This window comes from Oryzias melastigma, linkage group LG16 (genome assembly GCF_002922805.2).
Source record: "Oryzias melastigma strain HK-1 linkage group LG16, ASM292280v2, whole genome shotgun sequence".
Classification (NCBI taxonomy): Eukaryota; Metazoa; Chordata; class Actinopteri; order Beloniformes; family Adrianichthyidae; genus Oryzias; species Oryzias melastigma.
In genome coordinates, this window is record NC_050527.1 from 25,130,803 (window position 1) to 25,143,239 (window position 12,437).

Consider the following 12,437-nt stretch of genomic DNA (forward strand, 5'->3'; position numbering starts at 1 on the left):
TTTCGTAGTTGTCAAGCCTGTATTTTTCTTAGTAAAAAGCTTTTTGCTTCATAAAATTATGATTTTAATCTTGTCAATTCTTAATTTATAGGTCATGATATTATAACTTAAGGATTGTAAATTAATGACTTTTTTTAACCAAAAATTCTATGAATTTATTTGGATAAAATTACAACTTTTCTATCATAATATTAGATTAAATGTATTTATTTTTTATTTTTATGGTGGCCCTAGTACTCTGTCAGGTAAAAATCTTGATCAAATGTATAAATATGTGATAAACTGACTCAGCGTTGGTTTGGTCTGAACAGAATTGAGACTGTAATGTCTACCTGACAGCTCGGCCTGTCAGGGAGTTTTCTTAATTAGCTCAGGATGAGATAATTAGTGCGCAGGTTGATGTTCTCAGTGACTCGTGCCGCTCGTCTCTTCCTCTGAGAGAACGACAGGAACCGGGGAGGGTCTATTAGCTCTCTGCGGGGGGATCCTAGCATGATGGCTGGATACAAGATGAGCTGCATCCCGCGCTCATCATAAAACGCATCCATCCATCAAGTCATTATTGTCTTTAACTATCTGTGCTGGCTGAGCGAGTTTAGCGCCGTGTTGCTGCCCAAACTGTGTAAAGGGGAGGAAAAAAGGAGGGATTACATTTTAGACTGACAGTCCAGGAGGAAGAGTGAGGAGGCAGCTCACACTTGGAATAGTAAGCATGTGTTGCCATCTCACCGTGTCTGCTCTTCATCTTTCCCGGTGACCTTCATGCAAATAAAACGACAGACGTAAACAGTGTTGTGGTGTGAGCGGAGCTTCAGGGTCACTCTGAGCAGAATGTTAATGTGCTGAAAACCACAAAAGCCTCTGTTTACGTCCACCTCAGCTTGATTTATGTGATCAAAAATCCACGGAAATGCCCAGAATCCCCTCTCTTCATGGGAGTCGCAGCACATTCTCAAACATGTTCAATAAAAGTCTGAAATGGAAACATTAAATTTTTAAGCCACAAACCCTTCAGTGACCCGAAAATAAGAAACCTGTTTATGGCTTTAGCAGGTACGGGGTGACCACACCTCCACCGCTTCACCCTTAACCCAGATGCTTCTACAGTGTTTGCAGCCTTAGTCATGAATAAGTGCTGGGACAGTAAATATGGTTAGTGCTTACATTAGAAACTACGGTGGCTGAGAACTGCCATCGCAACAAAAAAAAAAAGGAAACAAAAAGGAAACTGTGCAAAAATAAAATATATCTGCAAACATAACAGTGATCACAACAAAAATTAAAAAGTAACTGCAAACAAAAAAAGGTGATGCAAACAAGATAGCTACAACGGAAGTCGATTATTGGGGATTGTTTTTGCCGACGGACACCGGAAGTGAACTGGTTTTCGTTAAACCTGGGGCTTCATGGTCTAATCAAATATATTTAAATGGTGACGTTGAACACGGACATCACTTACTTTTTCAATCTTTTTCCAATTCGTACTCCTCTTCTTTTCCTCATTTTTGTTGCATCGGTGCATACAGCAAAAACGAGTGAATTTCCGGTGTGTCCGTCCTCAAAAACAGTCCCCAATAATCGACTTCCGTTGTAGCTTTCTTGTTTGCATCACCTTTTTTTTCGCAAAAGAATTATTATTATTATTATTATTTTGGCAGAGATCCACAAGATGATACATTAAACAGTGTATAGTTTTTTTTTCTTAAATCACTTAAGACATCACACTGAGTACTGCTATATTTGCCTCTTTGATGTGATCATATCCTACAGGGTGTCTTTTATTTTGAAAGGATGTCATGTGAACCTTTGTCAAAAGTTACAAACTTTTCTATTTCAAAAACATTTCCTCAATAAATATGTTCAGGTAGAAAAATTGTTAATCTATATATTAATAGTTGTAAGGCTACTAAACTAAAGTATTGTTGCTTCAGTAAAGTAATAATAAATACAAATACATGTTTTATATCTCTACATGGTGAAGTAAGACGTTGTGGCTCCAACTGGATTGTGACCAGTGAGAAATTTCTCCTTAATGTCTCTTTAAATGTTAAAGGTTGCAGACCCCTGGACTACAGGGACGGTACCAACCCATAAAAACTGCAGCCCCCGTATGGGTCAACCCTCATGTGACGAAGGCGTTAGACTTCCACCAATCTATCAAAGCAACACATTTGAAATGTCCCATTTTATTAAGAGACTCTGCATGTGTTCCTATTTGACATTTCATTTCTAGTTGAGTTCCATTTGAGAATATATATAAAACAAAGTTTCTATAGTGATGTGACAGATAAACAAGACCGTGTTTTAAATACTTAATTGAAGCTTTTCTATGTAAATTGTCAATATATATATATATTTTTAGGACCTAATTTCCATCAAACTTAAGCTTTAAAACCCACAGTTTTTTAATTCAAGAGAGACACTTTTTCTCAAATTATGACCTCTCCACCGCCATGCTTGACAACTGGTAGTCGATAGTTGTCTGTTTGCTTTAAAAAATACACTTTTTCAAAACTGTCATGTAATATTTTGACTGATTTTCTGCTCTCAACCCTCCCAAACAAGACAAAATTCTTTTGTTTATTCTTTCAGTCCTAGACTTTACCTTTCTACCTGCCCAGGTGTCGTTTTTGGTGTATCCTCACCTGTCTTGACAGCTTGTCTCTTGTGAATATTTCAGTGTTCAGTGATGGACTTTGTTTAGAATCCCTCTTTGTGTTAATACACATTCCCCGGAGTCCCTTAAAATTCTCTTTTCTGATGCTTTCATGACTGATTGACATTTACCTTTCTTTCTCCTTGGCTCAGGTTTTATCAGTTCCAGTGCTCAGTTTGTACGAAGGGACCAGAGACGATCCAAAGACTCCCCATGACCTGGTAACGGGACCACTTACATGTTTACAGTCAAACCAGTTTGCTCTGTATTGACCTTTAAATTGTTTATAACTGATTATTTTAGGAAATGTTCTTAAATACTTGATATTAACTGTGTATTTGTTGTCTTTTTGGTCTGAACTGCAGGGTGGATTTGGCTCATTTAGTGCTCTACCATCTCTCACTGTGCTGCAAGAGGAAATACTTTGATTTTGACCACGAAATCCTGTCCTTCACCAACGAGAATTGGGAGTCGTTGCTTCTCGGCGCGGTACTGACGTTTCTCTGTTTAAGCACCATGATGAAATGATGTGAAATGCTGCCAGGCCTCTTTGTGAGCCCGAGTCAAAGCCTCTTTAGTTACATTAATGTAAAATTTAAAGTTTGACCTCCATGTAAGCTCAGCGTCGGAGTTATTCTGTAATCTAGGTCAGTGGCGAGCTTCCAGATTAGATGATGTGTAATTCAAGATATTTAGAATCCTTGAATTCAATAATAAATGTAGCACTTTCTTACTCTTTTAGATTTTTAAGATCAAAAACGTTTTAAAAATATGTCGACATTTGTTGTTTTATTAGTCACAAACTTTAAAGTGTCTTTTATTATTTCTATTTTAGAACTTTGAAGTGATTCAATTAAGGAAAGAATATTAGAACATTAGTATCTTAATCAATGTAGAACCTAATTAATATTTTTTGTTTAATTTATTTAAACTCAGTTAATTATTTTTTTCAAAGCTAAACACTTAATTTTGTTTTTAGATGCCAAGATGATTCAGACACGGAAAATGGCTTTTAAAAATGTAATACTAAGCTTGTTTTGTCTTAAAAAAATTCATAACATTTCTTTTTTTTTTACATTTATAATTGATTAAAATATTTCGATTTTTAAATAGAAATTTAAACTGAATCAACCTACAGTGAGACACAGCTTCTTTTAGCCTCGGTGCACAATTACATTAGCTAACAAGTCCTGATAGCCGTTTGAAAAACAGTTAAAAATATGTTTCTTCTAACTTTTATCTTCCTTTTTGTTCCTGAATATTGGGTTTTGTTTTGCATAACTTAGGTCGTTTTGATTTGCTTAAAATTCAAGATTTTTGTTCAGAAATGTAAATTTTTATGATAGGAAATAATGTTAATTTAATATATCTGTGAACTGAAATATTAAAATACAAACATATATTATTGGTTTAGATATATAATCTCTTCAGTTTTCTCTATTTTTGCCTCACAGTTTAATTTAGTCAATTTTGTGATCGTAAACTAAATTGATTTTTTTTCATTTATTTAGAGCATTTGGCATTTTTTTCTTTTCTTTTTTTATTTGTCTTGCATTTTAATGTGCTAAGTCAGTGTCTAGATAAAATATAATTTTTTTTTACATTTTTTAAAATAAAATAACCTTTACAATTTTATTTTTTAACTTAGCAAATAAACTCTTTACAGTTTTTTTATCTACAGTAAACAATAATAATAATAAATACTAGAACTAATAATAATGTTTTGCATTATTTCAGCATTTTAGGGTGATGTGTACCGTAGTGTTCTTCTTTTTTTATTGTTTTAGCAACATACCTGACATTTATTGTAATTTTTATATTGATTTTATTTTTTACATTTTATATTATATATATATTTAGTAATTTAAGTATTTAGTGACTTGTGTCACTAATTTAGCAACTTTTACCCACTAATTGATCATTAAAAACACATTTTTAGCATCTAAGCTCACATTTCACATCCCATTCTAAACTAAAAATGAAATGTTGCAGTTCCTTAAATTCCCACTGAATGCTGGATTCAAAAGAGAGCAGTTTCCCATTAATTCACATGTTAAAAAGTCACATTTTTATACAAAAATAAACATCTTGAATTTGGTTCCTCATTTCTTTAATTTTTGGGTGATTGTCAGTTTTGTTTCTGTCTTCCAGAAAAGCATCATGTTTTTTCGTTTTTTTTTTTCCACATCAGTGTCACATCTAAAAAGATCTGCAGGACTTTTAATCGTGACTTGAATTTATTTATTTATTTTTTTAGCTGTCAGACACACCGAGACAGGACCGATTCCACAATCTGCTCAACGCTCTCAACTCCCACAAGGACAGGTACGCCGTGTCAAATGGTGAAAAGGATAAAAAGCGAGTTGGTTCTGGATAAAAGTACTAAAGTGTTGCTTAGTGGAGCCTGTTCGGTTCTATTTTAGACATGCAAGCTTCAATAAGGGAGAAATGAACCACTGTGTATTTTAGCACCAAACACGAGTTGTTGGTAATACGCCGTTAAAAGCCGTGAAGTGATTGCTGTAAGTCGATTTTCATTAAAATTTGTATTTCGCAGTCAATAAAAACAGAAGATTTCTCCAGGCTGTAAATGTCTGCTTTAATTATGCCGCGGTTAATTATAGTCGCTACCTTGAAATGTTTGTGCGCATCTCATCAGGGGAGCACACACTTTGTGTTACGCTGCAGAAGAATCACTATTAGCTTTAAAGAGAGGTTATTAAAAAAGCACTTTACTCCCAAAGTGATGATCCAACTCCATGTCGTCTAGGTTTGTCTCTGGAAAAGAGATCAAGAAGAAAAAGTGTCTTTTCGGGCTGCAGGTCCGAGCTCCGCCTCCGCTCACATCGGATACGTCGCCGCTCATTACAGACCCGCCTGTCAGCATCACACACCGGAGAAGGTCGGTAAATCCACCCGAACCCCTGCAGCAGGGCGAGCTCCACAGAATCTTTCTCTCCTTTAGACTGATGACCATCAGGTTAGAAGACAAGTTCTGCTCAAAATTTGGCAAAAGTCTGGAAACAGTGACTGGCTCCGGTCAAATAACCAAATTAAAGGGAACGTTTCTGCTTGTGAGACTCCACAACGGGACGTTTCTTTGAAATAAAATGCCAAAAATGAAAAATTCTGCTCGTTTTTTCACAGAAACCTGGAGACTCAAATATGGAGTCAGATTAGGATCAGTTTGAAGGAAAAGGAAAACAAGTCTGTAAATTAGAAAGAGTTACAGTCACTGCGTTTCCATATGCACCAAATGTGTTTGAAATTCTAGAAATAATTTCTCACTTTCACTATTGTCATGGAATCGAAATGAATTGTAATTATGTGCAGTTTTACCAAATATCTCAATTTTGATACACCTCAAACCCCTTCCTCCAAACGCAAAAACTTTTTTTTATAAATGTGAGTTTTTTAAAATTCTGTTTCCATTAGCCAAATTTACTATCACAAATCCAATGTGCACAATTTCATAATCAATGGATACACAGCGAGTGTAGAAAAAGTACATTTGAAAACAGTTTTAAATTCAGAAAGTCACTTAAATTGCATATTTAAAAACGATTTCAAACTTAAAATATACTTTGTAAACCTCAAAGAATATTCAAAATAAAAAATAATTAAATTTGAAAAAAAAAACACTGAAAACGTTAAAGAAATACTAATATATAACAAATATATATATATATATATATATATATATATATATATATATAGTGTGTGTGTGTGTATAAATATATAAAATTCTAAATTATTTTTTATGCAAAATTCCAATATTTTCTTTAAGTTTATACTGTGTACTTTCCAGTTTTAGAACTGCTTTGAAATATATATTTTTCTAATTTATTTTCTGTTTTTTCCTGATTTGACTCTTTACTGGTCAGGCAGTTCATAAGAAATGTTCTACGGTCTTCATTGTCACGTCGCCTCATTGTTTAGCTGTTTTCTAGATTTGAATTGATCTTTTTTTCTAAATCGTCTTCAAAGATTACTGTGTTGTGATTTCATAAACTGCTCGAGTTTTCTGGTATTTCACTTTCATCAGCCGACCTTCAAAGTATCGGACTAAACTCGAGTGTTCATGGAAGCCTTCAAACTGATGTTTGTGTTTTTGCCCACAGCCCGCTGTCACTGCCCTGCCAGAGGAGAGTGGGGGGGGCGGAGCCTCGTAAACCGAAGCGGCGTGTGATGGAGACACAGGTCAGAGCCTCTGCTGGTGGAGACGGGCGGGTCTCGGCCTCTGAGCCCCCCAGATTTCATAAATGCATCGGATAAACAGCTCGTGTGATCCAAATAACCTGTCAGTCATTCAGACGACGGCGTGAAGGTTCGCTTTGCAGTCGAGCTGCGGCTGTCTGTCTTCCGCTTCGTTTCTCCTCTCCTTTGAGCTGTACGTTAAAAGCTGCTTCAGATTAAAAGTGAGCGATGAGGTGTCGGCGGCTTTGTGCCCTGAAAATGTAAAAATTCCAATCCAATCTTTTTGAAACCCACTCATGGATGGCGTCAACAGCTGCAGCTCAGCACCACATTTATCATTATCATCAATTCCCCGCAGATCACAGGGAAACGAGCAGCATCACATGCGCCGCTCACTATTTTTACTCCGCATCCTCAACCGTGTTGTTCCTCCTACACATCGCTCTTGATCTGTGTGTGCACGCTCTGTAATCCTGGAACAATAGCACATCCAGGCCCGCCGTTCCTCTGATTGATGCTAATCTCCGCCCGTCTTGGAGGAGCAGGTTGAGGAAACGGAGACGGGTAGAAATGCTGATATGCCTGGGATCATGTCCAAGCTCACTTTGCAGTCAATTACAGTTTGGCCAGGTGGTGCTGGCGCCCTGACAGCGCCGCTCCGACAGAACACATCCATTAAAAAGCCCCAACGTTGCTGGAAGCCGCCGAACGATAATCCTCCTCCTAACAGTGGTGCTAGAGAAGAGCGATAAAGGTTCAGAGTGCAGCGGGACGTCACAGTGCAGTGATGAGAGTCTTTAGGTGGCTTCCATCCAGAGGATGAAGGATGATCCCACAATGTTGAAGACTCCGAAATGTGACTTTTTCTTCTTCCATTTTGCATTTGAATGTAAGACGGAGGCTCATGTGAGTGTTTGATGATGTTGATCCATCCGTCTCCCCTGCGTCCAGGCCTGTCCACCTCCTGTTCCTGCCAACTCCATTGAGCTACTGCCATGTTGCCATGGCTACATGGGAGGGGCCAGCCTTTACAACTCCAGGATATCAGAGGAGGACCTCAACACAAGGTAAGAGCTGCCAGCTGCCTCCTGTCTGCTGGTTTTTTAACGTCAGGTAATGCAGACAAGCGAATAAAATGCAAACCTAAAAGTTGGGTGAATTCCGTCTTTTAAAAATGTTTCTGGAGTTTACTGTGAAGGAAAAGTGTTCTTCTTTTTTTGTCCACAGTTCTCCTCCGAAGCGGATGTACGCGCTGTACCACTCTGCTTACAACGGAAATACTGCACTCCCCGCCAACTTCCATCACTACAACAGGTTATCTTCATGACTATTACGACAGGACTCCACTCTCAACTTGATTTGAAAGAACTGTAAAAAGGGGCGGGGCTAAGTGAGGCTACACTTAGGGTGAGGCAGCGATTAGGTTTTATTCGGTTCGGGTGCCAAAGAGGTTCTTTTGTTTCGGTTTATCTTCCTAATCGGTGCCAATTTCTGTACTTCAGAAAATATTTCCTACATCTTCTCAAATCAACACATTTTCATTCCCAAGTTGTCACATATTGACCCATAGTTAAGAACGGCGCATCAAAAATTGACGTCGTTTTTCGATGTGCTTAAATCAGAGCTCCACAACCAAGTAGTTCATCAGAAATTCAAGAAAACGAGTTGTGGGCGGGGCTGTTGGTACAGAAGATATCCCATCATCCCTCTGTTTACACTCTCTCCCACTAGCTTACAGCCCATCACAACCTCAAGCTAACATTAGCGGTGCAACAAAAATGGCGAGCAATATTGCAGCTATCCAGTCGTTTTGAGTCAGATTTCAGTTCAGATAGTGAAAAAATAGACGTACATGGATCTATTTGTCTGCAAGTGGATGCATCAGAATGGAGCTGAGCAAGGAGACTGTGGCCCCGCCCATTTCAGTTTCTACACCACAACTGAAAGCTTTTTCAAATTGATTTTTTAAAAATCTGCTCCTGATCCTCACAATTTGAATTAAAAAGGCAGTTTTCACCCTTCCCTTTTTCTTTACACACCTTTCCGGCGCCTTCTCAGCTGACAGGAGCGCCCATGTGCTCCTCTCCTGTCAGCTGAGCACGAGCAGCTGTAGGGGGCGCCAATTCACTGATTTCAGGCCGTTGCAAACACAGTGATTGAATAAATAATAGGAAACCAAATTGGTGCAATTTTTTTCTCCAAGCGCTGATCTGGATCCCCTTTAAATTTTCGTCCCAGGCAGCCGCCTGTACTGCCCGTCCCAGAACCTTACATGAAGCTGCAGCGATCGTGTTCACAATCACCTGCTATGAAGGGTGGGGGCGGAGCCAAACCGACCTGAAATCCAGCTGGATCCAACTTCTCTCAAAAAAAGTGTTTCATTATTTTTTACCAGCATAATAAAAAAAGTTTGTGAGAAAAAAGGAAAAAAAGAAAATCTGAATTCCAGGACAAATGTAAACAGACAGCAGAGCTCTTAGGAGAGAAAGTCTTATTTTTGGGGATACATGTTTTTTTGTATTTTCATTCAAAAACATGTTGATTAGTTAGTTGACAAATTTTATTCTTGTTGTTTTCATAAAATTGCATCAAAAACTTTCATTCTATGTTTTAAAAACATTTTTGGTGTTTCCACAGCAAAAATGAATCCCATTTTTCCAGATGGAATTTTCTGTTTTTATATAAGTTTATGTCTAGTGTGTGAATATAACATGGAAAAATGACCAAATAAAGGTCGTGTCACATAGTAGAGGTTGTGTTGGATTAAATTATACCAAATAAGCAGCAGGTCGTCTTTAAAACTGAAAATAGAAGTAAATTCAAAAGTAGACAAAAACTGAGTTTTAGACCCTTTAGGTTCCAAAGGGTTAAAAATGAGCGTTCTAAATGTAACATTTTGTGTGAGATTTCATATTTTGATTGTTTGCAGATAATAAGTGGCTGGCAGATACAAAAAAAAAAAATTCAATTAATCGCGATTAATTTTTTCCAGATTTGTGATTAATTAGTTAATTTTTTTAATCGATTGCCTGCCCTAATATTTTTATTTTTTGTTAATTCATTTTTATGGCCCATGATCTACCGACACATCGATCGGGATCAATGTATTGGGCTTCCTAAAAGGTTGGAGTCCACTGGTTTTGGGAATGTCTTCAGGAAGTCTGGAAATACTTCCCAATAGAACATAAAGGAATCTATAGGATGAATGAAACAGGATTCACTTTGTTGAGAAAAAGATAAATGGAGGGATTTTAAGTAAAAATGACTTTTTGTTTTCTTTGTCGTTTTTAAAAACCTGACAGTTGGATCAAATTGATAAGAATGTTGATGTTAAGTTTACAGACGGTCAGAATGAATGCAGGATTTATGGAGAGGTGGGTTGTTTCTCCTCCAAGAATTCATTTAAAATGATGCATTTAGATTCGTTCTCTTTTACGTTTCTCCTTCCAGTTTGGAGGACAACTGCCGTTTACCCCCCTCCTGCTTATCGTACCCCCTCAACCCCGAAGGCAACCACCACCACCACCACCAGCACTACCACAGCCACCAGCACCAGTCGGGGCAGAAGCCACTGGAGCCCCTCATTTTACGGGACGCGCCTCCTTGTCAGGCCGGTGTGGGCGGAGCAGGAGGAGGTGGAATTGGGATGGGACTCGTAGGAGGGGACGGGACTGTCGGCAGAGGCTGGGGAGGGGGGGAGGCGGTGAGGATCTTGGCGAAACGCATCACACCAGATGGGAAGGTACAGTACCTGGTGGAATGGGAGAACATGAGTCTGTACTGACACGGCGAGGGTTTTGGCTCGCCACAGGACCGCGGTGTACCTCACGTACGGCAGTGTGTAAAGTACAAACCCGATCAGGATCCAGGTTTCTCTCACGGTGACACCTCTACACTATTACTCCTATCACTGTTCCAACTAAACGTCCCTCTTTGCTGGTGTTTCTGATATTTGTACTGTTACCTTTGGAATATGCCTTTGCATTGATCTCATTTGACAGTGAAGAGGGAACTGTCTGGACCTCCTGGTGGTTTGTTTTTGGGGAGAGAAAGAACGAGAACGCCCCTGCATACACGACGGTCATGAACCAGCATCAGTTATTTAAGTTCAGCTTTTAAGCAGCTTTTTGAGGAATCGTTTTCTGAACTGTTGCCAAGATCACAAGAGCTTTGCTCCTCAGAGGATTAACACAAAGACGTCAAGACTTTTGCAAGTTTAAAGAAAAAAAAACGTCTTTCTCTGTTTTTGCAGTTTTTCCTTTACAGCTCATTGGTGATCGTTCTCCTCTTTAAGCTGCAACAGGGATGACCGGAGAAAGCTCAGAAATATAACGAAATGTCACAAATGTCGTGGCAGTTTCGTGGTAAAGCACATCCAAACATGCACAACACTGAGGGAGGGGGATGCACTTATTTAATTTACTGTCAAGGCCCCTTATTTGAAAATCTGTAATGGTTTTAGAACCACCAAATATGCATCTTGTCTCCTTTTAAAGACGCTATAAAATCAGAGTAACACTTTGTCCAAATTCACTCACCATTTAAAGGACTGTACAGGGCATTCAGCATTGTGTCCAAATCTACAATTATAAACTTCTTCTCTGCATTGATGCGCTTCAATGTGTGTGAGAAGTGGACCGAGTGAGTGTGATGTCACTCATAAAAAACGACTTCCAATTAAAGGTGCAGTTTCCATTAAGCTAACATGGTCTCAAATCTGCTATAATTGAAATCAGGGTTTGTACTGGTTCAGTTCTGCTGTTATTAAGTACGTTTTTAGAGCGATTGAACCATCAGTCAAAAGTGTGGATTTGTACCTGTGGAGGTGGTATCATCATCAGGGACTGCTGCTGTTGGCTGTATGTGGGTTTGAATGTAAAGTGTCCAAACTAAGTCAGTCCTGGGTCGTCACGTTCACCAGAATCTCATTATCAGTGCAAACCAATGAAACTCTGGTCAGAAACAATGATTCAATAATGAAATCAATTAGATTAATTGAAAAAAAAATCAAACAAATCATCTTCAGCAGGTTCCACTGACTGTATATGAGAACTGGACAGAGCGAGTGTGACGTCCCCCATAGAAAACCATTTATTTCTGGTTACAACCAAATTAATTAAATTCTGTCGCTATTTTTTTGTGATACGGAAGCCGCCATGTTGGAACCATAAATAATCAGTAAGGAGTGATTGGTCTGAGCTAGTCTGAGTTTCTATGGCAACTGCTCTCACCAATCAAGGGAGAGCTTGTTGGAAGACCACACCCCTAATTCTTGAAAGCAGGCCAAACGTAATATATCAAAAGTTTTGAATGTTGGACACGATAGGCTCCACCTACTTTTATTGGTCATCTGATTGGTCAGTTTATACCTTGAATAACTTGAGCTACAGAAAAAATATGAAAAAAAAATAGGATTATTAACAAGATGTTAAAAAAAATGTACCAGAGCAAGAATTGTTATTCTGAGTGATTAATAGTTATTTATTTCTCTTGAGAAGTCGATGGGATTTTGGCTTATTGAAGCCGTTGTTACTTCCTGTTTGGAACACCAGGAGGGAGGAGTCACTCAGTCCAGTTCTCATAT

The 12,437-nt window shown here is 38.3% G+C and overlaps 1 protein-coding gene across 1 annotated transcript in view; it reads left to right on the forward strand.

Annotated features, from left to right (window-relative positions):
• phf1 (PHD finger protein 1) overlaps positions 1-11,557 on the forward strand; it is a 21,296-nt gene extending 9,739 nt beyond the window's left edge. The window contains exons 8-15 of the mRNA XM_024258355.2: positions 2,809-2,877; positions 3,022-3,145; positions 4,914-4,981; positions 5,427-5,558; positions 6,778-6,856; positions 7,805-7,920; positions 8,081-8,167; positions 10,304-11,557. Coding sequence (XP_024114123.1) covers positions 2,809-2,877; positions 3,022-3,145; positions 4,914-4,981; positions 5,427-5,558; positions 6,778-6,856; positions 7,805-7,920; positions 8,081-8,167; positions 10,304-10,637 — 1,009 coding nt within the window. The 3' untranslated portion in view covers positions 10,638-11,557. The remainder of the gene's footprint in view (positions 1-2,808; positions 2,878-3,021; positions 3,146-4,913; positions 4,982-5,426; positions 5,559-6,777; positions 6,857-7,804; positions 7,921-8,080; positions 8,168-10,303) is intronic.
• Positions 11,558-12,437: the final 880 nt, after the last annotated feature.